Source organism: Trematomus bernacchii, unplaced genomic scaffold (assembly GCF_902827165.1).
Source record: "Trematomus bernacchii unplaced genomic scaffold, fTreBer1.1, whole genome shotgun sequence".
Taxonomy (NCBI): Eukaryota; Metazoa; Chordata; class Actinopteri; order Perciformes; family Nototheniidae; genus Trematomus; species Trematomus bernacchii.
In genome coordinates, this window is record NW_022988082.1 from 2,230,729 (window position 1) to 2,253,337 (window position 22,609).

The 22,609-nt window shown below is 42.5% G+C and overlaps 1 protein-coding gene across 1 annotated transcript; it reads right to left on the minus strand.

The window, feature by feature from the left end:
- Positions 1-4,924: 4,924 nt before the first annotated feature.
- Positions 4,925-6,807, minus strand: LOC117474898 (protein ANTAGONIST OF LIKE HETEROCHROMATIN PROTEIN 1-like). Its single transcript, XM_034120924.1, has 3 exons — positions 6,754-6,807; positions 5,778-6,622; positions 4,925-4,934 (listed from the first exon to the last, which is right to left on the minus strand). The coding sequence occupies exons 1-3, from the start codon at positions 6,805-6,807 to the stop codon at positions 4,925-4,927; spliced, it is 909 nt and encodes a 302-aa protein (XP_033976815.1).
- Between the last annotated feature and the right edge of the window lie 15,802 nt (positions 6,808-22,609).

Here is a 22,609-nt window from a genome sequence, read left to right on the forward strand (position 1 = left end):
AACCAACAGGTTGGATGTGACAGTTCACTGCACGAGTAATAAAAGAAGCAGACATGTACAATCTGTCTAGCCTGGCTGCACTGACGCCCCCATCTAGCATTCTCATCCAGGTGTATTGTTTAGCAGAGGGATGCTTCATCCTCCACACATCCACTAAGTCAGCCTCTCTTATCACCTGTGACAGTAAACGGGACGACTGAGGATGAGGCTCCCGTCCTATTCTGTCTAAAGTGACATTAGTGCAAACGTTCCAGTCCCCCCCCCCCCAGTATAACACACTCCCCCTTTACACTAGTGTCTAGCTTGTCTTTTAATAACTGAAACACAGATACACGTGCAGGGCCCTGATTGGGTGCATACACATTAATACAAGTGAAAAAGAACTCTAACAGTTCCACTTTCACCATCAAGGCTCTACCTGCCACTATATGCTGGATCACATCTTAACATTTAGAGAGGCTACTCCAGCACTAAGGTTTGAGCCATGACTGAGTACATACTGACCCCCCCCACCACATCCCCCAGTCCGTCTCATTCAGGCTATCACTGTGCGTTTCCTGCAGAAATATCACATCTCATTTTTTTTTATTAAAGACCTCTAACACTAAAGCTCTTTTCTGTGCACTTCTACCCCCGTTCATGTTTAAAGAAGCAACCCTTAAAGCCTGCATTAGAGGAAGGAGACAGAGAAAGAGAACAGACAGGTACACACAGCAGAGAGGAGACACCCAGTGTTGCATGATCATGTTGAAATGATTTACACCTTTTCAGTTTCCTCCCTCTTTTGCTTCCTTTCGTACCTTTTTTCATAGCAGTTACATGCTTCCTGAGACGATAGCGTTTCTTTTCATCCAGCAGGTCTAACCCTACAACTTTCTGAAGAGTGCTCACTGTATGAAGAAACTTGTTAGTGTCAGGGAAAAAGTCTCTCACTTCCACTGCCTTGCCAACAGACTCCTCTAAAAAGGCACTAATCTCTTCCAAAGAATATATCTCTGCATTCTGAGAGAGACTATCTGCAACTGAAACACAGTCAGAATCCCCCTCACCGTCTGTGTCCATCTCTGTCACCTCATTACTGTCTGCAGCCTGTTGAAGCTCTTTATGCCGCCCAGAGCCAGACGGCAGCTCCTGCTGTGTGCCAACAGCCTCCACCTGTCCCACAGCCCCGGTCCTCACCTGTCCTGCTACATCATCTCCCACCCGTTACCTGTTTCCCACATGTTTTCCTCTCACACTACCACACTCTCTACAGTCCCTGTTTCATCTCTCACGATATTCATCCCTACTTCATCCGCAGCCACCCCGGGGGCCCCGGCGGGTGAAGCAGAAGACCAAGAGAAACCGGGGTTAGCTGGCCGCGGAACCAGCGTGCCCCAGGCTAGGCCGCCACGGCGACCACCGGGCTCGGCTGCCCCGGGCTTGGCGGCCCCAAGTGGCCCCGGGCCCGGCCCGCCCCAGCGGCCCCGGCTGCCCCGGCTGCCCCAGCAACCCCGGCTCGGCTTCCCCCAGCGGCCCCGGGCCCGGCTGCCCCGGGCTCAGCCGCACCTGGCGGAGCGGCATGCCGTCTCTGTGGACATGCAACACGTTTATGACCCGACTCCCCGCACTTCAACACTTTACGTTCCCTGAGCGCGCACATAAACCATATAAAAACCCTCTTTGTGCCTCACCCGGAAGGACACATGTCTGAGTGGGACAATTCAGAAACATGAAAACCTGTCCCCCGCAGAGATTGGACATGTTTTAACCTTTCATCCTTACACCCCAGAGCAACACTGCGGAGATTACTGGCAAATTTACCGAAATGCTTCAGCTCCCGTTCCAGCGCCTCATTCGGGATGAACGGAGGAACGCCAGACACAGTGATCCGGGTGGACGGTGTCGCCAGCGGTGAAACTTGAATATATTCCTCGTTTAGCATTAATCCGCTCTCGATAAGTTCCGTCACATATTTCTGATCTTTCAAAAAGACCACGACCGCTTTGTTCATGCGGGAAGCATAGGAGATGTTAACATGACCGACCTGATCCCCGACAGCCAGCAGCACCTGCTCCACTGTGCTTGCGGCCTGAGCCACCAACCGCACTCCGTGTCTCAGAGACACCGGCGGCGCCCCGAAGGACGCCATCCCCGCCGCGAGACACGGAAAAACACTAACGAAAAAGTATTAACCGTACTCGCAAAGAGTACAAATATCCCAACGAAAGATCATACAGTTAAAGAAACGATTGAAACAGAAACAAACGAAACAAAAGTGAAAATCCCTCTTCCCTCTTCAACACACCTCCACCACAGAAGAAGAAGAAGAAGAAGAAGAAGAGAAGAAGGAGAAGAAGAAGAAGAAGAGAAGAAGAAGAAGAAGAAGAAGAAGAAGAAAAGAGAGGCTGGATGTGTCACATGGTCCTGGCCACTGTTTTTGAAATATTTTTAATATTCAACAAGTTTGGGCAACAAGTCAAATCACACATGAAAGCATTGGCATACATGACAATTAAGAAGTCCCTGATTGAATGATGTCATCATCAGACTGTTGTGACTGGTTTGCTCTCTCCACCTCGCAATGAGACTGCTGTCATCCAGCACACAGATACTGTCAATATTCATGTTTTTGCCAGTTGATGTCAGTGTTGTACTGTTGTTAGCACAGACGCCAACATCCTACATGCAGAGAGAAGTGAGAGCTGGCTACATGTGCTGTCTGACCCCTAGATTCCACCGGGTCCGTCTGCGTCGCGTTACGGCCGCGTTACGGCCGCGTTACGGCCGCGTTACGGCTGCGCCGCGTCGTTCGCAAAGATCGCGGCCACTCTAGTCAATAGCCGCATTCACACCGCGTACTTTGCAGTACTTAGTCCCGGCACTTAGTGCCCCGGCACTTATTACCCCAGGGCACTAATGGCGCATTTCCATTGCAGCGCGTAGCTCGCTTTAAGCGTGCCGTGTCGTGCCGTCCCCTTTTTTGGTTGTGCTTCCACTAGGCCTCGTTCCGGCGCGGCACGGCGCGGGGCCACTTTTTCCCCTCTTTTCTGGCCCTAGAAAATTGTGGTTCTATCGAGGCCACACTAGCGGGCCAACAACTGGGCGGACTGCTGATTGGTCAGAGAGAATCGTCACAATTCTCGCGCGAGTTGATCATCCCTAGCGTCGCATATAATGTGATGCTTGCAGCATTTTTGAAAACAGAGAAGCTAGAAATGGCAAAAAAAAGCACACCGTGGTCCGTTGACGAGGTCACAACGTTCCTCCATCTTATAGCAGATGATAAAATACAGCGGGAGCTCGACGGCACAACACGGAACCTAAAAGTTTTCCAGGAGGTCTCTGCACTGTTGTCCGTACGCGGATACTCAAGGACTTTCCAGCAGTGTAGGGACAAATTGAAAAAGCTGAAGAGTGAATATCGAGCCGTCAAGGACCACAACGGCCGGAGTGGTTCGGATAGGAGAAGCTGGAAGTGGTTCGATCTGATGGACGATATTTATGGCCATAGACCGTCCAGCGTTGGGAGGGAGGGAGGCCTGGACTCTGCAACCGCGTTGCTGGAGTCTCTGCATGGTAAGTCTTTGCTAACGCTCTGTTATTTGCTAGTCTATTTTATCCTTACATTTAAGTTCTACAACCCATGCTTGTATGGATCCCCGAAGAGCTACATAGCTAGGGCAGATAGCATTAGCTAGAGCTATTGTTTGCTACCACCACGTGTGCCATTGTTTACGTTCAGTTTTTCTTTTCTACAGTTGTTGTTGTTGCTATTTAGTATTGTGCTGCAGTAGTTTGTGGAATTAACAAGTCATGTTGCTGTTATAGATGATGCCATTGTCTCGAGTGAGGAGGAACAGTCCCGAGTAATGGGTGATCCGTCCTCGTCGTCGTCGAATCCAGAAGGGACCCCAACTCGACCCCAGACACCAGGCCCAACCGAACACCCGACAACTCAACCACCAACGCCGAGTGCCATCGCGACACCGCAGCGTGTTCTAGGTAAGAAATAGGCATGGCAAAACGACTGCAATTGTGACTTTTTTTTAAACTTTAGATCATCCATCGTCAGTAAGTAAAATAAGCTATACCAGTGTGTGGAAGTGCTCTGTTACAAGTAACTAGCTAGTAAGCAGCTAGTACAATTTTGTGTGACATCCTATTATATACATATATTTATATTCATTATCAACAGGCTGGACATAATGTAATTCACTTTCACAATCATTGTGTGACCTGTACCTGTCCTGTGTTTTTCATTGTTATTGCTAATTCTTATTGCTATAATTATCTTATCATCATACAGGCAAGAGGAAACGAGGAGGAGACGAGCACCTGGCACAGGAGGAACGGCACCATGTAAGGCACCTGGCCCAGGTGGATCGGCACTGGCAGCTGACCATGGAGGAAACTGTCCGGGCAAGGCAGGAGGAAATGGCCTTCAGAAGGGAGGAGAACGCTCAAACGCAGGCATTTAACATAGCCTTCCTGCGCACTCTTGGCCAGGTTGTGAACAGCCAACGTGGCCCGTCTCTTCATGAAGATGACCAACCTCTGTAATTGCCACAGTAGTGTCTTGTACATGTTTTACCCTTTTTTTTTTTTTTTTTTAATGCCATGCCTTTTTATGCTGCAGCAACATTTTTAAATTTTGTACAATATCTTGCCTTTTTATGCTGCAACACATTTTTTTATTTTGTACAATGCCATGGCTTTTTTATAATTCAATAAAGTACTTCTCATCTTATCTCTTGTTGATAAATGCATCGTCTGATTTCCTGCCATAATCTGATTAACCAACTGATTTTAGGGACCATGTAAACAAAGTCACTGGGTTGCCACTCACACACAATTTTGTCATCCAATGATAAACAGAAATGAAATGTACACGTTTCATTAAAGGCCTTTAAATCAGCAGAACAAAATCACTGAGAATTGTGTCTTAGTCCAACCTTTAAAAAAAAATGCACATATGCACATAACTTTGAGGCTGAAGTTATAGGCCTATATTTGTTCTAAATAATAATAAAAATAGGCTACTAATAACATTTGGGGATCTAACATTGTACATGAATTTATAAAGCAATAAGAAACACCAGTTAGGAAAAAGGGCATAAGATAAAAAGGGAATTTGAAGAATAGATTTAAAGCAAGAAATAGTTTGCTAGCTTGAGGTCCTCCTCTAAAACATTCTTTGGTAACTGACACATTAAAGTCGAAAACTACCTTTTATAAATAAACTGGAAGGGGGTATTTCGGAAAAAAAACGGAAAGAGGATGATAAGACATCATTTGTATTTGTTTAGTTTACTTGGATATTTGCTTAATTTAGAGATTTTCTTTTCAGGATCTGATATTTGCTCAAATGTTCTTATGGGGCAGTACTTACTGGTACTTGACATTCTAATATTTACTAAATAGTCAATTCTGATAACATTTTTTGGTTTAAATCATTTGACAAACACATCTATGTGAAAGAGAAAAAAAGATTTATTTATGTTCAACACAATGTAGTAATAATAAACACAAAACAAAATGTCACTACCCTTAAATGGCCCACAATCTTTCAATTGCTATTCAGGTAGCGCATCAAACCCTCTCTTATGTCAGTGCCCCCCTCCTCTGCACCTTGTGCCACTGCCACCCCAGGCTCTGCTGCTGCTGCTGGTGCATCCCATTCATCATCGTAGGCCTCTCCATGAGTCTCGCAGAGGTTATGCAGAGCACAGCATGTCAGCACCATAGATTTCACAAGGTTCACATCACAGTCATTCCTTTTCATGAGGCAACGCCACCTTCCCTTCAGTCTACCAAATGCGTTTTCGACCACTACCCGTGCTCTGCAAATGCCCTTGTTGTAGATCACATGTTCTGCTGTCAGCTGTCTATTGTCAGGGAACGTTTTCATGAGCCAGTTTTGTAAGGGATAGGCATTGTCTCCCAGGATGTAGTAGCCAGCATTAACCCCACCAATGTTCCTGGTGCAAGCTGGAAAGTAGTTGCCACGACTGGCCAACTCCCACAATGAGGACAGCCTCAAAACCCGAGCGTCATGCAAGCTCCCAGGCATTCCTGCAAACACATTCCAGAAATGTCCCCTACCATCAACAACTCCTTGAAGGATGATGGAGTGCCAGCCTTTACGGTTAAAATAGTCACAGTGGTATTCCTGTGGTGCCAAGATGGGTATGTGTGATCCATCAATAGCACCTACACACTGTGGGAGCCCCCACCTCGTCTCAGTGTAGTCGGCCATTTCTGCAAACTTCGCCCGGTCTGGTGAACGAATTAGTTCCGGCACTAACAAAGTCTCTGCAGCAGCACAGAAGTCTTGCACACACCGGCACACAGTTGTGTTGCTCACCCCGAAAAGATGTCCAATGCTTCGGTACTCTGAGCCGGTCGCAAGCTTCCACAGTGCGATGGCCACCCTCTTCTCTAGAGGTATACACTTGCGGAATGATGTGTCCTGTCTCTCCATCGCTGGCCGCAGTTTGTTGCACAGGTAGGTGTATGTGTCCTCAGACATCCTAAAGTTTTCCACCCACTGAGTGTGTGTGAAAGACGGAACAATCACACCCCACCACTCGGTAGCTCGGTCGAGCATCCAAACACATGGTCTGCGGCGGCGACCTAACGTCTGAAATACACAAACAAAAGCATACATATTTTAATACGTAAAAGTGGTAGCTACAATTAATTAAATACTTGAAACACTTTGGTCGTATAGTGAGCGTGAAACACATTGCTAGTTAGCGAACGTTAGCTTACCGAGTAGCGTTGAGTCGTGCCGGAGTAGTCTCTGCTGCTTTCTACGATTGCCATAAGTCTCCCATGAGCTTCTTCTCTCTTACGTCTTGCTATAAGCCGCCTTTTTCGAAACAAAGTCTTCCTTCTTGCTGTGATAAAACACCACAGACACAGAAACAACTTAACGATGGTATCCACATCCTCCATTGTTGCGTGTTGTGTCGCATTGAAGATGACGTCACGGCAGTTGTATGCAGCGTCGCTCCGCCTACACTGCGTTACTATAGTAACTGCCCCAGTTCCTAAACTGTAATGGAAGCGCAGCATGAAGTGAGTCAGCCCTGTTAAGGCCCAACGTGGCCAAGCCGTACCGAGCCGTACCGAGTGTGGCCGAGGCCGACCGTGTAGTGGAAATGCGCCATAAGTACCAATCGCGTTGACCCCGGAGTACTTTTCCCTGAGGGAAGATTACGCAAATGAGCCGCTGACGTCACTTTGTCTTCTTCTGCTTTGGGTTTACTGGCAGGAAGCTGCTGGGACTCCAACTTCTACTGAAGCCTTCCAAGTAAATCGCCAGAACACCGACACCTCCTCATCACTCCACCACTCCCATGTTTTTTTTTGTGTTGCCATAAGTTATTCTCTCTCCGTTGGTGCGCGGGGCTAATGCTAATGCTAATAATGCTAATGCCACAAATACGATAGCGGCTTCACAAAACTTTTCAGAGTTTTACGGGGCGTGGTTTGCAATTGGCCCAGCCAATCAGAACTGGGGCACTTTTCCCCTCAGGAAAGTACCACCTCTCTAGAGCTGCGTTCACACCGGAGTACTTTTCCCCATACTTTTCCCATTTAGTTCTGTTAGTACCCCTTATGTCGCGTTCACACCAAAAAGAGTACTTAGTGCCGGGAACTTTTACCCCCATTTGTAGTGCCTGCTGAGAGATGGTACTATCCTGGGGGGAAAAAGTGCCCCAGTTCTGATTGGCTGGGCGAATTGCAAACCACGCCCCGTAAAACTCTGAAAATGTTTGTGAAGCCGCCATTGTATTTGCTGGCATTAGCATTATTAGCATTAGCATTAGCCCCGCGCACCAACGGAGAGAGAATAACTTATGGCAACACAAAAAAAAACATGGGAGCGGTGGAGATGAGGAGGTGTCGGGCGTTCTGGCGATTTACTCTGAAGGCTTCAGTAGAAGCTGCTGGGAGTCCCAGCAGCTTCTACTGAAGCCAGTCCCCAACTCCGGGGACTTCCGGCCGGGGACTCCGGGTGGCAGTATACACCGTGAAGTGGTTTGCGGCCTGCCAGTAAACCCAAAGCAGAAGAAGACGAAGTGACGTCAGCGGCTCATTTGCGTAATCTTCCCTCAGGGAACTTATTCCGGTGTGAACGTGATCTGTACTTAGTGCCCTGGGGTAATAAGTGCCGGGGCACTAAGTGCCAGGCACTAAAAATGGGGGTAAAAGTTCCCGGCACTAAGTACTCTTTTTGGTGTGAACGCTACATAAGGGGTACTAACGGAACTAAAGGGGAAAAGTACGGGGAAAAGTACTCCGGTGTGAACGCGGCTAATGGGTGCTATTCCACCAGACGCGCTGGGTTACGGCTCAGAAGCGTCCCAGAAGCGTCTTGGCGCTGGGCTCCGCTCAAAATAGGATTCAAGTCTATTTTTCGACGCGACGCGAGGCGTTGCAGAGGCGCCGGGCAGGAAGTGGACCGGTCAGAGCATCCGGCCCATCCCCAAAATAAACTAATTTTGCAGACCCTATCCCTCCGTAGTCTTTCAAGTAGGAGGAGAAATGCCAGCGTTCTCCTCCGGTTTACAGGCACTGTGTAAATTATATATATAGAATAATTATGATGATGAATGCATTTTTTTACCACTAAAATACAGCAACACATCTTTGATTCATGTCGTTTATAACTGCAATATTACAATTATTATTTACTTTGTCTGTACAAAGTAGCCTGTCCAGGAAATATGCCCAAATCAACAAAAACTGCGAGCCGGCAGGCAAGACGCTCCGCTTCTGAAATGCTTCTGAAACGCGCCCGGTAGGGTATGACGCCGGAGGAGGCCGGACCAAAACCGCGGACGGACCCGGTGGAATCGAGGGGTCTTCCCGATTCCTACTGAAGTAAGAAGATATGATTCTACACTGTATTGAAGTAAACATATATTGTTTGAACGGGTTTTGATAATCACTTAGAAAAAGAATGTTATTCTCACTTTTAAATTCACTGACTTAGAGATTCTGTGTTTCACACACCAACATTGATCCTTATCACCACTAAGAGCCAGATGCTGTTTCTAAGTCGTTAAAGACATCGTAAAATAGGAAAAGATCCCCTGGAAAAGGTAGGGAGGGGAGATCGGGACGGAGATAAGAATTGACTTTTGACCTTAGGGGACTTTGGAATTTCAAGTCCTGGAGAGAACTATTGAACCCGGCCAGAAGCGAATCCAGCCAGTCAGGGCACTTGGGGGAGGTGGTCAGTTTAAACAGCTCCTCCCCAGGGCTTCTCTGATTCGCTTGGGAGAAAAGTGGGAAGGAAGAATCGACAAATCTCCGCCCCAAAGACAGATAGAAATACTGACGTTTGTGTGTGTAAAATTGCTTTTGGGTTTGGTGAGTGGCAGGTCCTGAGAACTGTGTCCGTATCGCATCACAAACCTGAAGTCCAATTTCTTTTTGGTTTGATGAGTTGGCGGGTCCTGACGCATTTGTTCGCATCGCATCACAAATCTAAAAGCCCGGGGTACCCGGAGTACTCTGTATAACTTGTATATGTGTTTGATTTCCTACCAGTAAACTCAGATAATTGTTGTAACTTTTGATTCCGGTGTTTTCAATTCCTTTCTTAATTTAATAGAGATCCAGCCTCATCCAACGAACGGCGCGTAGCAGAGGTATTCTACTCCCACAAGTGGTGACTCCCGACGTTTGTGAGCTGATCTCTAGAAAGGGACACCGACAGCCAGGGGACAGAATCCAGTCCAGGGGGAGGGCACAGAGATACTGTTGACAACTACACCAAGGCGCCATATACAAAAGGTGAGCAGACACCTGTTTTGATTATCAAAAATCTGTGATTGATTATACTAAAAAATGTAGAGTTGTCAGCAGCGTTCTCAGTGTTCTTAGTCACGGTGGGAAATACAATACATATTCTAGTTAAATTAGATTAATAGTGCTTAGAGAAGGGTATTTGAGTCCTGGATCTAGAGCAAAAACGAAGGCTGCAAGGCTAGAAAAAGAGGGTTAAATTCCCCGCAGATCATGATAAGATTGATTAATGCGGTTACCTTGCAACGCTTTAATTAAAGACTAACGAAGGTGTCAAAATAGGGTTAAATTCCCCGTAGGTCAATATAACATTGATGAATACGGTTACCTTGCAGTGCTTTCATTAAAGACTGTAAGGCTATAAAAGAAGGGTTACATTCCCCGCAGATCATGATAAGATTGATTAATGCGGTTACCTTTCGTGGTGCTTTAAATGTATAAAATGTCTGTAATTGTTATATGGTGGGTGATAGAGGAGGAGAGAGACGCGACCTCCAACTAATTATTTGGAACGACCGTATCTCATCACAAAACTGTTGTGGGGATAATCAGGCTCATTAAACGTGACGATAAAGAGATTTTGTTGACTGAGTTTTTAACTCTTGACCTGAAGTCGCAATCACCGTGAGGAGATTGTAGAAGCCTACTTCTGGAAGTCACGCTATCTGTTGAAATAAACATCGCACAATAAAAATTTGCCTGAATGTGATATGATAAGGTATGAGAAGCTCTGTGTGATTTTTTTTAAAGTCAAATCTGTGTAATACTTGAGAGACAGAGAGCAACGAGAAGGTGGTATAATGTCTGAGACCCTACCTCCACCCTATGGAGATAAGGGCTCACAAATGCCACTTATGAGTATCCCATCTAATACTCCTAAAGGAAAACACATTGTTAGACCTGATATTCAGGGATAAGGAATGTTGGAAATAGTAATGGAAGATATTGAAAATCTTAAACTGGATCAACCAACCATGTTAGTGAACCCTGCTAATATGGAGCTAATACATGTAGAAAGACTAGCAGCAGCTCTGGCAAAGACAATAGGTCCTAGCATGCAAGCACAGAGCGGTAATATGATAAGGGCTATTGAACTGACCCTTTTTGGAAATGGGATTTTCCGTTACATAACGGAAGACTCGATTCAGGCCTTAAAGAACGCTTTACAAACAAGTCAGGGAGTGTTAAATGTGGAGCTATGTTGCTCAAAAGGGAACTTACACTTTTGGGAAGAGATCTCACACTTTCTCTGTCGTGAGGTGCTGCTGACTCAAAGCAGCATACAGGGTCAAAGACAGGCGTGACCTCTGGAGAGGAAGAAAATCTAAATCTGAACAGACCACAGAGCCCATTAAAAGGTTTTATGGCCTCTACACTGAGAGGAAGATCTGGAGATTGTAAGGAACTCTCCCTAAATATCCACCCCCACACCATTGAGGGGAAGAGTGTTCCTTTCACCAATAAACAAATCATCTCTTAACCAAGTCAGATTTCAAAATAGCCATACCTCAAGTTGTTAAGAAAAGAGGGAGATTCAAAAAGTTATCAATAATTGCCCAGTATATTAAATAAATACAAACAGACACGTATCAATATAAGTCAGATAATATAGACGAGGTCAATCATGGAAGAAGGCTGACATTTAATGCCTGATATATAAGTAGTAGTAATAATAAATATATAGCTGATATTAAATAACTGATGTATAAGGCTCGATGTTTCTGAAAATAAGAACACCGTTAACGGCGTTCTATTTCAGAAAAAGGGGGAAAAGGATAGGATATACATCAGACAATATGTATGTGAGATTATTACGTTTTTAGGAGAAATTTATCAATTTAAAATACTAGTTTTGGTATTTTTTGTTTTGTTTTATTTGTTGCTTTTAAGAGAAATTGATACATTTAAAATAATCTAGCTTTGGTTATTTTTTGTTTTGTTAGTTTGTTCCTTTTTTTGTTTTATTTTTATTTTTGTTCTATTTTTTATTTTTATTTTGATTTTTGATTTTGATTTTTGATTTTGATTTTTTGAGATGATTTCAAAACCATATTTCCAGCAACTTAAGGGCTTGGTATGAGACTTCTCCACACAGGCTGCTGACGTCAAAAGGGGGACCCGAGAAACACAAGGCCAACACAGCAGATTACGTCTGGTTGGAGGGGACCTCCCATGCCGTTCGCCTAGATGGAAAGGGAGACAACTGGTACCACTGGAGCCAGTGTGCGGTCGGGAAAAACACCTGCGAGGACCCTAGACGACATCAGGAAAGAGTTGGCCCTCGTCGCGAGGACCCTAGACGACATCAGAACAGATCTGGCTCTCGTCAAAGCAGTCGACCCAGGAGGCGCCATCAGCAGTCCGGAGGAGGAGGATCGGGAGGACATCTCTCCAACAGTCGACCCGGAAGCCGCCATCAGCGGGCCGGGGGAGGACAATCAGGCCACATCTCTCTAGCAAGCACCCCAGAAGCCGCCGTCAGCGGGCTGGGGGGACGAAGACATGGCAAACCAAGACGGCACAGGGAACTCCATTTCCCGCTGAAACAGGTTGATATAGCCGGTGTGGAACTTTGTCTGAACAATCCATTTTTTTGAGGAACTTTCAACTTTATTTTTATATCCCATAATGTAAGGGATTTGTATTTTTTATTCTACAGAACTATGTGTTACCAAAAGAGGGAAAAGTATGATAATGTCTTTTCTGATTTCTGTGGCTACTTTTATTGCCATTTTGGTGACATGTGGTTGTTGTTGTGTGCCTTGTATCTGCTCACTGTGTGTTAGACTCATCAGTTCCACCATTGAGGGAAGAGTAAAGATGACTCAGCTGACAAGGACTTTGCTTTTTAGACATATTTTATTCTCCCTCCACTGTCATAATAAGTTGTTGTTGTGGACTGTTCCTAAAGGTTTAAAGTGCTCTATATCCCAACTTCTGATGGGTTTATATAAATGTTGGAACAGACACAGTAAGAAGAAAATTGACAGTGGTAATGTTTCAAATGCTATATGTTGATCTCGTGAGGTGAGATCAAAAGAGGGATTGAAGTAAGAAGATATGATTCTACACTGTATTGAAGTAAACATATATTGTTTGAACGGGTTTTGATAATCACTTAGAAAAAGAATGTTATTCTCACTTTTAAATTCACTGACTTAGAGATTCTGTGTTTCACACACCAACATTGATCCTTATCACCACTAAGAGCCAGATGCTGTTTCTAAGTCGTTAAAGACATCGTAAAATAGGAAAAGATCCCCTGGAAAAGGTAGGGAGGGGAGATCGGGACGGAGATAAGAATTGACTTTTGACCTTAGGGGACTTTGGAATTTCAAGTCCTGGAGAGAACTATTGAACCCGGCCAGAAGCGAATCCAGCCAGTCAGGGCACTTGGGGGAGGTGGTCAGTTTAAACAGCTCCTCCCCAGGGCTTCTCTGATTCGCTTGGGAGAAAAGTGGGAAGGAAGAATCGACAAATCTCCGCCCCAAAGACAGATAGAAATACTGACGTTTGTGTGTGTAAAATTGCTTTTGGGTTTGGTGAGTGGCAGGTCCTGAGAACTGTGTCCGTATCGCATCACAAACCTGAAGTCCAATTTCTTTTTGGTTTGATGAGTTGGCGGGTCCTGACGCATTTGTCCGCATCGCATCACAAATCTAAAAGCCCGGGGTACCCGGAGTACTCTGTATAACTTGTATATGTGTTTGATTTCCTACCAGTAAACTCAGATAATTGTTGTAACTTTTGATTCCGGTGTTTTCAATTCCTTTCTTAATTTAATAGAGATCCAGCCTCATCCAACGAACGGCGCGTAGCAGAGGTATTCTACTCCCACACTACACAACCTGGTCTCACCAGAATGCGTGACTCCACCACGACTCCTTAACACCGCAGTGCGTGGTGGAGTCACGAACTTTGCTACATTTACGTGTCTGCACCACGCAAACAACCCCAATGTAAAGTGAATGAGGCTCCTTTGTCGTGGTGCACACACGCATTTCTACAACGTCCCGCAGTGAGCTTTTATTCTATAAAACGTTTTTAAAATCTACTGTATAGCTTGTAGTAACTCACGGGAGGCTTCTTTTATTTTATTTGTATTCATAATCATTTTATTTTTCGTCAGAATGTATTATGGTGCATTATTCACCAATGTTTGTTCTCAAAAAACAGTGCATTGTGTGTAATACAACTGTGATTTTTATTAAATGAGTTAGTTTTTAAGGAAGGCCAGAGCTTCAGCTGTGTCAAATAGATTGTTCCCTTTAGTTAACGTTATTTAAAAGATAGTTATATTCCTATTTGATCATGTCCCCTTTATTGTATTACGGACACAGAGAGCAATGTGAGCGTCCATTCCCATTCATTTTACACCCGGAAGTAAGTATTCTCCTTACTGTCGATTGATTTTACAGTGATATCTGCACTACTCATCAACTCAAAAACACCAGATTATCCTTGTTAATTACACAACATTGATTGGTTTAAATTGTGTGCAATGCTTTTGTAATTTTCCCCTTCGATTCGGAGAAACAAATATGTGTTCAGAGTTTAGGATGGCCGAAGACACTACACTACCCAGAATCCTCAGCTATTGTTCCGCTTTGCCTCAAGCTCTGTGATTGGTTGACCTCCAACTGCATTCCATATGGAAAAAAAACGTTTCGTAAAAGATAAAATCATACTTTATTCAGCAGTGCTTGCTTTACTCTTTGAAAGTCATCACATGAATGCATTGTAATGAATGGTTTGGCTGCATTAAACATTACACATCTGTCGTAGTTCTTTATTTATCTACAGAGATCGGGCCTCAGAATAGACCGGAAACTATTCTTTACCGTTCGGTTTTAATTTCACAATAAAGTTAGTAGTAATAATTTGTTTTGATATTATTGTTTTTTTATTAACTACTAGACCGCTGGGGTCATGTTAAGACCATCTTTTCTGTGTTGCTGTGGGTTTTTTACATCGCTTTTGTGTTACAAATATCAAAACAATAACAGAATATATCCGTCGTAAACTAAACCAGAAACAGCAGTATATTTTATTTTGTTAACACTGTAAACTTGACAGCTTTTTAACCCGCACCTCCTACTGGTTAAAGCACGTTATTACACGTTTAGAGTAATTGCAATGCAGGTAGATTGTGTTGCTTTTTAATGACTGTTTTAAAATGCCTTTTTCTTAATGTCTTTCATTTTTGTAAAGCACTTTTGAATGTGTTATATTTGATGAAAACATTTAAATATTAAGAGTACATACTCTTAATATAGTGGGAAAGTGGAAGGTCAATGATATAAATAATATAGAATAGAAAATATCAAGAAGATACTGTAAGTGCCTGATAGGAGGATGTGCAAAACAGACAAACTAATAAGGCTTTATTTAAACATTAAAGAATACTTTAGGTTAAGGTCTTCTTTTAAATAAGAAAAAAGCTTTGGGGGTATCTACAGATATTAAGCCTGACAAAGTACTTAACGTGTAATATATTGCATGGTTTGTTTTGGAACTTGACAATCAACTTTCCTGCAATGTTAACTATGTTGAAGCACTTCTTTGAACTGATATTATACATATTAATTATACTCTTATAAGATGTATGTAGATAGTATAAGAAATGTGCAGAATATGTTTAATGGTGGAGGTACACAGATATCGATAGATGTCTTGTAATGCACTGTTGAGGAACCTGTGACCCAAGTTTTTCATTCATTGCATAACTACACCGTAGTTGTGGATATGATATGTCAATAAACCTTAGGAAATCTTGAAATCTTGAAAGGGATGTGCAAAATAGCCATTATATACAGTTTTTAATTAACTATTAGTAGAGAATAACGAGCAATGAATATACTTTATAGGGATCTGCAGATAAATATTTAGCCTTCTCAAGCACCCACTACCAAATATCTCGCCTGATTGTTGGCACTTGACAATCACCTTCACTGAATTTTACTCAGGTGTAACTAAAGTCTGATTTAAGGGTTGTTTATATTTCACATCATTAATCAAAATCTGTAAAGTAACTAAAATAAATGTTGTGGAGTAAAAATACCAGGTTAACCTTAAAGAAAGCCTTCAGGATTATAAAAGACCCCCATCACCCCAGCCACAAACTGTTCTGTCTGCTGCCGTCTGGCAGGCGGTACCGCAGCATCCGGACTAAAACCACCAGACTCAGGGACAGCTTCATCCCACAGGCCATAAGACTATTAAACACCTGAACTTAGAAACAACATCCATAACATTCATCTGGCTGCTACTTAGAAATTATTTATCTAATATATCATATTCCAATCACTTGTATATAGACTCTTATTGCACTATTTCACTTTTTACTATTTTACTATTTTTATTTTTGTATTTACTGCACTATTTTGTCTGTGTATCTGTTTTATTGTGTTGCACTGTTGGAGGAGCCTGTGACCTAAGGGGGGGGGGGGGGGGGACACGTTCTAAGCACATGGTGTAGTCCCATAGCTGAGGATTCTGGGTAGTGTAGTGTCTTCTGCCATCCACACACTACGAACAAATATTTGTTTCTCCGAATCGAAAGGGGAAAATACAAAAGCATTGCACACAATTTAAACCAATCAATGTTGTGTAATTAACAAGGATAATCTGGTGTTTTTGAGTCGATGAGTAGTGCAGATATCACTGTAAATAAAATCAATCGACAGTAAGGAGAATACTTACTTCCGGGTGTAAAATCCTCCGTTATCCAATGGGAATGGACGCTCAGCTCTTTGGGTCCGTAATACAATAAAGGGGACATGATCAAATAGGAATATAATTATCTTTTAAATAACGTTAACTAAAGGGAACAATCTATTTGACACAGCTGAAGCTCTGGCCTTCCTTAAAAACTAACTAATTTAATAAAAATCACAGTTGTATTACACACAATGCACTGTTTTTTGAGAACAAAAATTGGTAAATAATGCACCATAATACATTCTGATGAAAAATAAAAATTATTATGAATACAAATAAAATAAAAGAAGCCTCTCGTGAGTTACTACAAGCTATAAAGTAGATTTTAAAAACGTTTTATAGAATAAAAGCTCACTGCTGGACATTGTAGAAATGCGTGTGTGCACCACAACAAAGGAGCCTCATTCACTTTACATTGGGGTTGTTTGCGTGGTGCAGACACGTAAATGTAGCAAAGTTTGTGACTCCACCACGCACTGCGGTGTTAAGGAGTCGTGGTGGAGTCACGCATTCTGGTGAGACCAGGTTGTTCCTACACCTGAACGCAGAGACAGGCGAACATGTGACATATTCTGACATCAATTACATGCAGAACAGGTGTCACTATCTAATTTAATGTATTATTTTAATCAGGCAAACATATATTTTCCGTCGCTTTTTTGTTTAGTTTTACAATGTCCCTCACTATTGTTGTGTGGATGCGTTTGCCTCTAGTTCACATGGAGGAACTCCGATTTTGAGTGGCATTCCGAATAACTGTTCTAAAAGGAGCTCAGAAATGTTTAACTTTCTGAGTTGTTTTGAAACGCAGCATGCGATTTTCAAAGATGTAACTTACTTTGCATCCATTGTGTACTTTTGTCTATGTCTGTGTAGTACGTTCAGTCATCCCTGTATGTGTCCACTAGTTGGCTAATGAAGTGATTTGGTTCTGCTGCAGACTGGGTAGAACTCAGATAAAGGACACGTTCAGTCACATTCAGAATATAAGGAGACGTTAACTTCTTGGTTGGGGGACCTGAGGGAGTTTAACATTTGTTTGAGAAAAGTGTTCATCACGTGGTGTGTCATTCTCTTTGGACTCAGGTTGTTTGTTTTGGCATTCTGTTGTATGGTTAATATTACCAGTTTCCTTGATATATTGGGAAGATACATGTATTTGAGTTGTACTGATTCGGGGGCTTATACCAGTAACCTTCCTTTTACCAGCCCCCCGCTCTACCCCCAGGCTACTGCTGAACTCAATGCAATCTAAGAAACCATGAAGGAGAGGGATGGAGGGAGCAGAGTTCTGCATTACTGATCCAATGTGAGTCAGAGCCTGAATAGAAGCAAATCCTTGTTGACACAACCTAAATGAGCAGTCAGTGTGATGGAGCTGAGACCAGGCCACTGCTGGGAGAGAGACAGCTCTGCACTGCTCTCTCATCCTGAAAAAGTGCTGTAAAAAAGTTCCAGCAGACACCAGAGAGCAGAGTTTTAAAAGACAAAAGAAAAGAAAGAGCAGAGTTGAAAAGTCTCCTCGCCATTTGTGCTGCATGAGAGCTCAACTTCTTAAATGACTTCTGCCTCCAGATATTATAAAAGTTCAGTCAGAAACATTTCAAATGCAAATGAAGAGGACTGTGGCTTAAGAGCAGCAGTCTCCTCTGTGCCTGAAATATAACCACAGACACACTGATGGTTATCTGCTGGCTGCTGGATATCCCTGGAAGAATCAGTCGATGATCAGCTGATCTGAGTGGTGCAGGAATGAGTCTTAAACCCGCAAATGAGTTCGCATTTGACCTCTTCTGGGCTCTCCCCTCTCAAAGTCATTGTTTTTTCATCGTGTTTTTAGTAAGATGCCTGCAGGTCTGTAGTTAGCACAAAATTCTGAGGTTTTAGCATTTTGTTCTACACCATTAAAATACCTCGCTAACAAGTGTCTGAATGAGACGACTAAAGGTCAACACGTAGCCGTCTTTCGCTTAGCGCTGTTGCCGTGACGTGTCCGTGATGTGGTTCCTTTGTAGCTTAACGTTAGCTTTTTACTTCTGGAGATTGCTTTTTTACGCTTTCACTTTTATAAAAGTGGTGTTACTATGTGGAACAATACGTGTAAGTATGTTAAATGCATGTTTGCCACAGATCTGCCACAGATCTTATTCACTGCAATAATCAAAAAAACTGAAACATCCCATTTCGCGGAGGGAACCAGGGAGAGGTCCAGGGTTGGCCTCGGAAAATAGGTCCTCACTGCACCGCTCTATCAGAAGTCTTCACTCATACATGTGAGCTTTTATGTCATCCTGTCATCAGGAGCCCAATGTGCTTTTATAGCATCATCACAAGTCTCTTGCTCTCGGGTAAAAACTGTTCAGCCACAAGAACAGTTTTTACCCGAGAGCATAAGAGAACTTAATCTAAACTAGCTCTACAGACACATTGCAACTGCCCTGCACATTTTCATCATCACATATTTATTCCTGCATTTATTTATTTAATTATTTACGAAGTGATCAACTCTGACATGCACATTTCAATACCTGTCTGTTTTCAAGCACTGTGATTTTAACTGCATTCATTTATCGTGTGTTTGTTTGTACGTATTTACATTTTTCAAGTGTATAGATACATATATATATATATATATATATATATATATATATTATTAAAAAAATGTTTGCTTGTTATTGCATATATAGATATGCACTGATAGGATAGCTTTTTAAATGTTGTTGTACCTGTACAATGACAATAAAGGAATTCAGTTCAAGTCAGGGACTACATTTAATATTGACTTGAAATTGATGCATCACGATGGTGTGAGTATTGTCTAATCTAATTGCCTTATAAAGAGAGTCAATCACACTTTTTGACTCCACAGTTTTGGCTTGTGTGTCTTTGTCCTTTGGTGGATCCAGCCCCCACAGTCCAAAGACATTTGGATCAGGGGAAGAGTGAGTTTATACAATTAAGTGTGACTGTTCATGAGCAGAAATGTGTTGGGCCCTCGAGTATTATTTCCCATACAACAAATGTATTAAGAACATTTTTTATAAACTATTTGCACATCCCTTTTGGTTTTATGTTTTGAAAGATGATTTACTAATATATGTTAGTATATTATTTAAGAGTGAATGAGGGGAACTCTCTCAGTCAGCTGATTGAGATGAAAGAGGAAGAACAAGAATCTAAAAACGACTAAATGAGCAATGTCTCCCTCTTGGAACTTTTCAAAGTGTGAGTATTCATTTCACAATAGGACTCAGGTTTCAAAGGAGAAAGCCTGAAAATAAGCCAATTGACATGTGGGTCATAGAGTAAGAACTAGAGAATGCAATTCCTGAAGAAATTGCTAGTGGAAATGCTTTATGCTGAAATGTAATGTGTAAGAAGAAAGTGAAGAATTTAGATTGAAATGATACATGAACACTGGGGGCTTGAATGTGTGATGAGTGAAGAAAAGAAAGTAAAAAGGCTTGGAAAAGCAGCAGAATATTTAAACTGCAAACTTTTGAACTAACTTGATGGTGAATGATCTGTCGCCATGGCAACGACATTTGATGACACCCCATAATACGCTTAGATGCGTTGATGGCTGCATCGTTACCAAACCTGTGAAGTTTTGGGCCGTTTGGAACATTTTCACTGAAGTTATGAGAAAACCGTGTTTCATGGCGAGCATTGTGTTGCCATGGCAACGACATTTAAAGAAACCCCATAATTGACGTAGAGCTGTTGAGGGCTGGACCGGTGATATACAAGCGAAGATTGGGGGACGATTGGACCGTGTCCATTGGACTTACAGCGACATCGTGTTTCATGGCGAGTGGTCTGTCGCCATGGCAACGGCATTTGATGAACACCTCCATAATACGCTTAGATGCATTGAATGGGCTGCATCGTTATTACCTAAACCTGTGAAGTTTAGGTCTGTTTGGGAAACAATTGTGTGTTGAGAGAGGAGAGAGGAGAGAGAGAGTTGTGTGTGATAGATAGAGAGAGAGAGAGAGAAGGAGACGAGAGAGAGAGAGAGAGAGAGAGAGAGAGAGATGAGAGAGAGAGAGAGAGAGAGAGAGAGAGAGAGAGGAGAGATCCTCTGATCGAGCGAGAGATAGCATCGCCCTGAGAGCGAGAGACGCTTTCCCTGGGGTAGGGAGCGAGAGCCTCGCTTCGGTCTGTTTTGTGTGAGAGCGCGAGAGGCCTGCGGTGTGAGAGAGAGAGAGAGAGTGTGTGTGTGAGAGAGAGAGAGTAGCGAGAGAGGAGACTGTGAGACGAGAGAGAGTGGCTGTGTGTGAGAGAGAGAGAGAGAAGAGATGAGAGCAGATAGAGAGATGATGAGTTGTGTGAGAGAGAGAGGAGAGAGAGAGAGAGAGAGAGAGAGAGAGAGAGAGAGAGAGAGAGAGACTGTGTGTGAGAGAGAGAGTGTGTGTCTGTGTGTTTGTGAGAGAGTGTGTGAGTATGAAATGAACAGTTAGAACTGACTGCTGTCAGTTGGAGTGATGACATCATCGTGTTCCATTACACAGGTGTTTATAGTTGAGCTAACGTGCTCTGTAGAGATCAAAGGTTTGCATTGTTCTGAATGAGAGATAAACCTCTTACATGTGAACGTTTTGTGGAAGAACGATAACAGATATCTGTGAAATTTCAAAACGTGAAGCATGTCAAGAAAGTTGAGTATCTGAAGTGTAATTTTTGTGTACTTTCGGGTTAATAATGTGGCCTTTTTGGCAGTTTAACTAAAGGTGTGCGGCTGCTGCTGTGAGGAAATATCAGCCTGAAATTACAATGGGTTTTAATGGAGACATGTTGAACGTTTTTGTCACTTCATGCCCTCAAGAGGCATTTTGTTTAATTATTTTTGCTTAATTATTTGTCATTTTTCAAGCTACGAGATGTTTTCCTACGTTTGTCATGAAAAATTATGTCTCAGGAATGTAGGGTTTGGGAATTATGGCAGTTTAAAAAAATATGAAGGCAAATTTCAAGATTTTCTACCCTCTAGCTGTGACATCACGCACTCTAGTTAATGTTAAAATCTGAAGAAAGCCTCTTTGCCAAGATCTGAACAATGTTTAATATCTCTAAAAGTAAGAATCAGATTTAAAAGTTGTGTTACACGAATAATATCAGAAAGATGTGTAACATTTTAAAGTTGGAATGAGGTTTCTGAGTGAAAGTATGAATGAACAGTTAGCAGTTGAAGTCGCATGAAGATTGTTCAAGTCTGAAGATTTTCTCCATTGACTTCAATGGTTAAAAATGTGATGAATTATGGGATGTATCTCTGGAATTATGAAAGTTATGAATAATCCAAATGATAGCCATCGATTCCCGACCGAGCTGAACGTTTTGATGTTTGAACGGAGTTTCTGCGATGTTGAATGCAGGAGGAGAAGAGGTGCAAAATTCCGGCGGAATAATAATAATTTTGTCCGTAGAATAACATATAGTGGGAATGCTAAGTATTCAGATCTTCACTAGAATAAAAACACCAATAGCACTTGGTAGAAATATAAAAATAAAAGTCAGAATTCAACATCTTGAATGCACAGGTGATAACAAGAGTGTACCTAACATATCAAATGTTAAAATATTAAGCACTAATATTTCACTTATTATAACATTGTAGATTACTAACACTGTTGACTTTACACAACACAGTTAGGAAGTTCAGGTCAGTGGTGTCCAACCTGAGGTCGAGCCCCATCTGAAGGGTAACAAAATATATTTTAGGGCTGTGATGATTCATGTTTTAGGAGAAATTAAAATAGTTCTGATCCATGAATATGTTTTTTACGTACTTCACCTGGTGGGGGAGAGTAGTCCTGAGTGGAAGCATCTCTTTGGTGGGCCTGCTGACCCCGTGTAAACATCAAACATGTACAAAAAAAACGTTAACAATTTCTCCAGTGAGATGAACTCAATTCACACGATGATACACAGCAGTGCTCATGACAAGTGTTACAAGACTTTATGAAAATAAGGAATTGCATTGGTGTTTTCATAACTGTAAAGTATATATTACTATAGCACACAGCGGCATGGAACCTTTAAAATGATAAGTGAATGGAAAGAGAACGCATTAAAAAACATA

What these genes read in the sequence shown, in the direction of transcription:
- LOC117474898 (XM_034120924.1), bottom strand. Translation starts at nt 6,807, where the DNA reads ATGGCAATCGTAGAAAGCAGCAGAGACTACTCCGGCACGACTCAACGC. An exon ending in GCACGACTCAACGCTACTCG is followed by an intron (nt 6,623 to 6,753) that starts GTAAGCTAACGT and finishes TGTGTATTTCAG; the next exon opens with ACGTTAGGTCGCCGCCGCAG.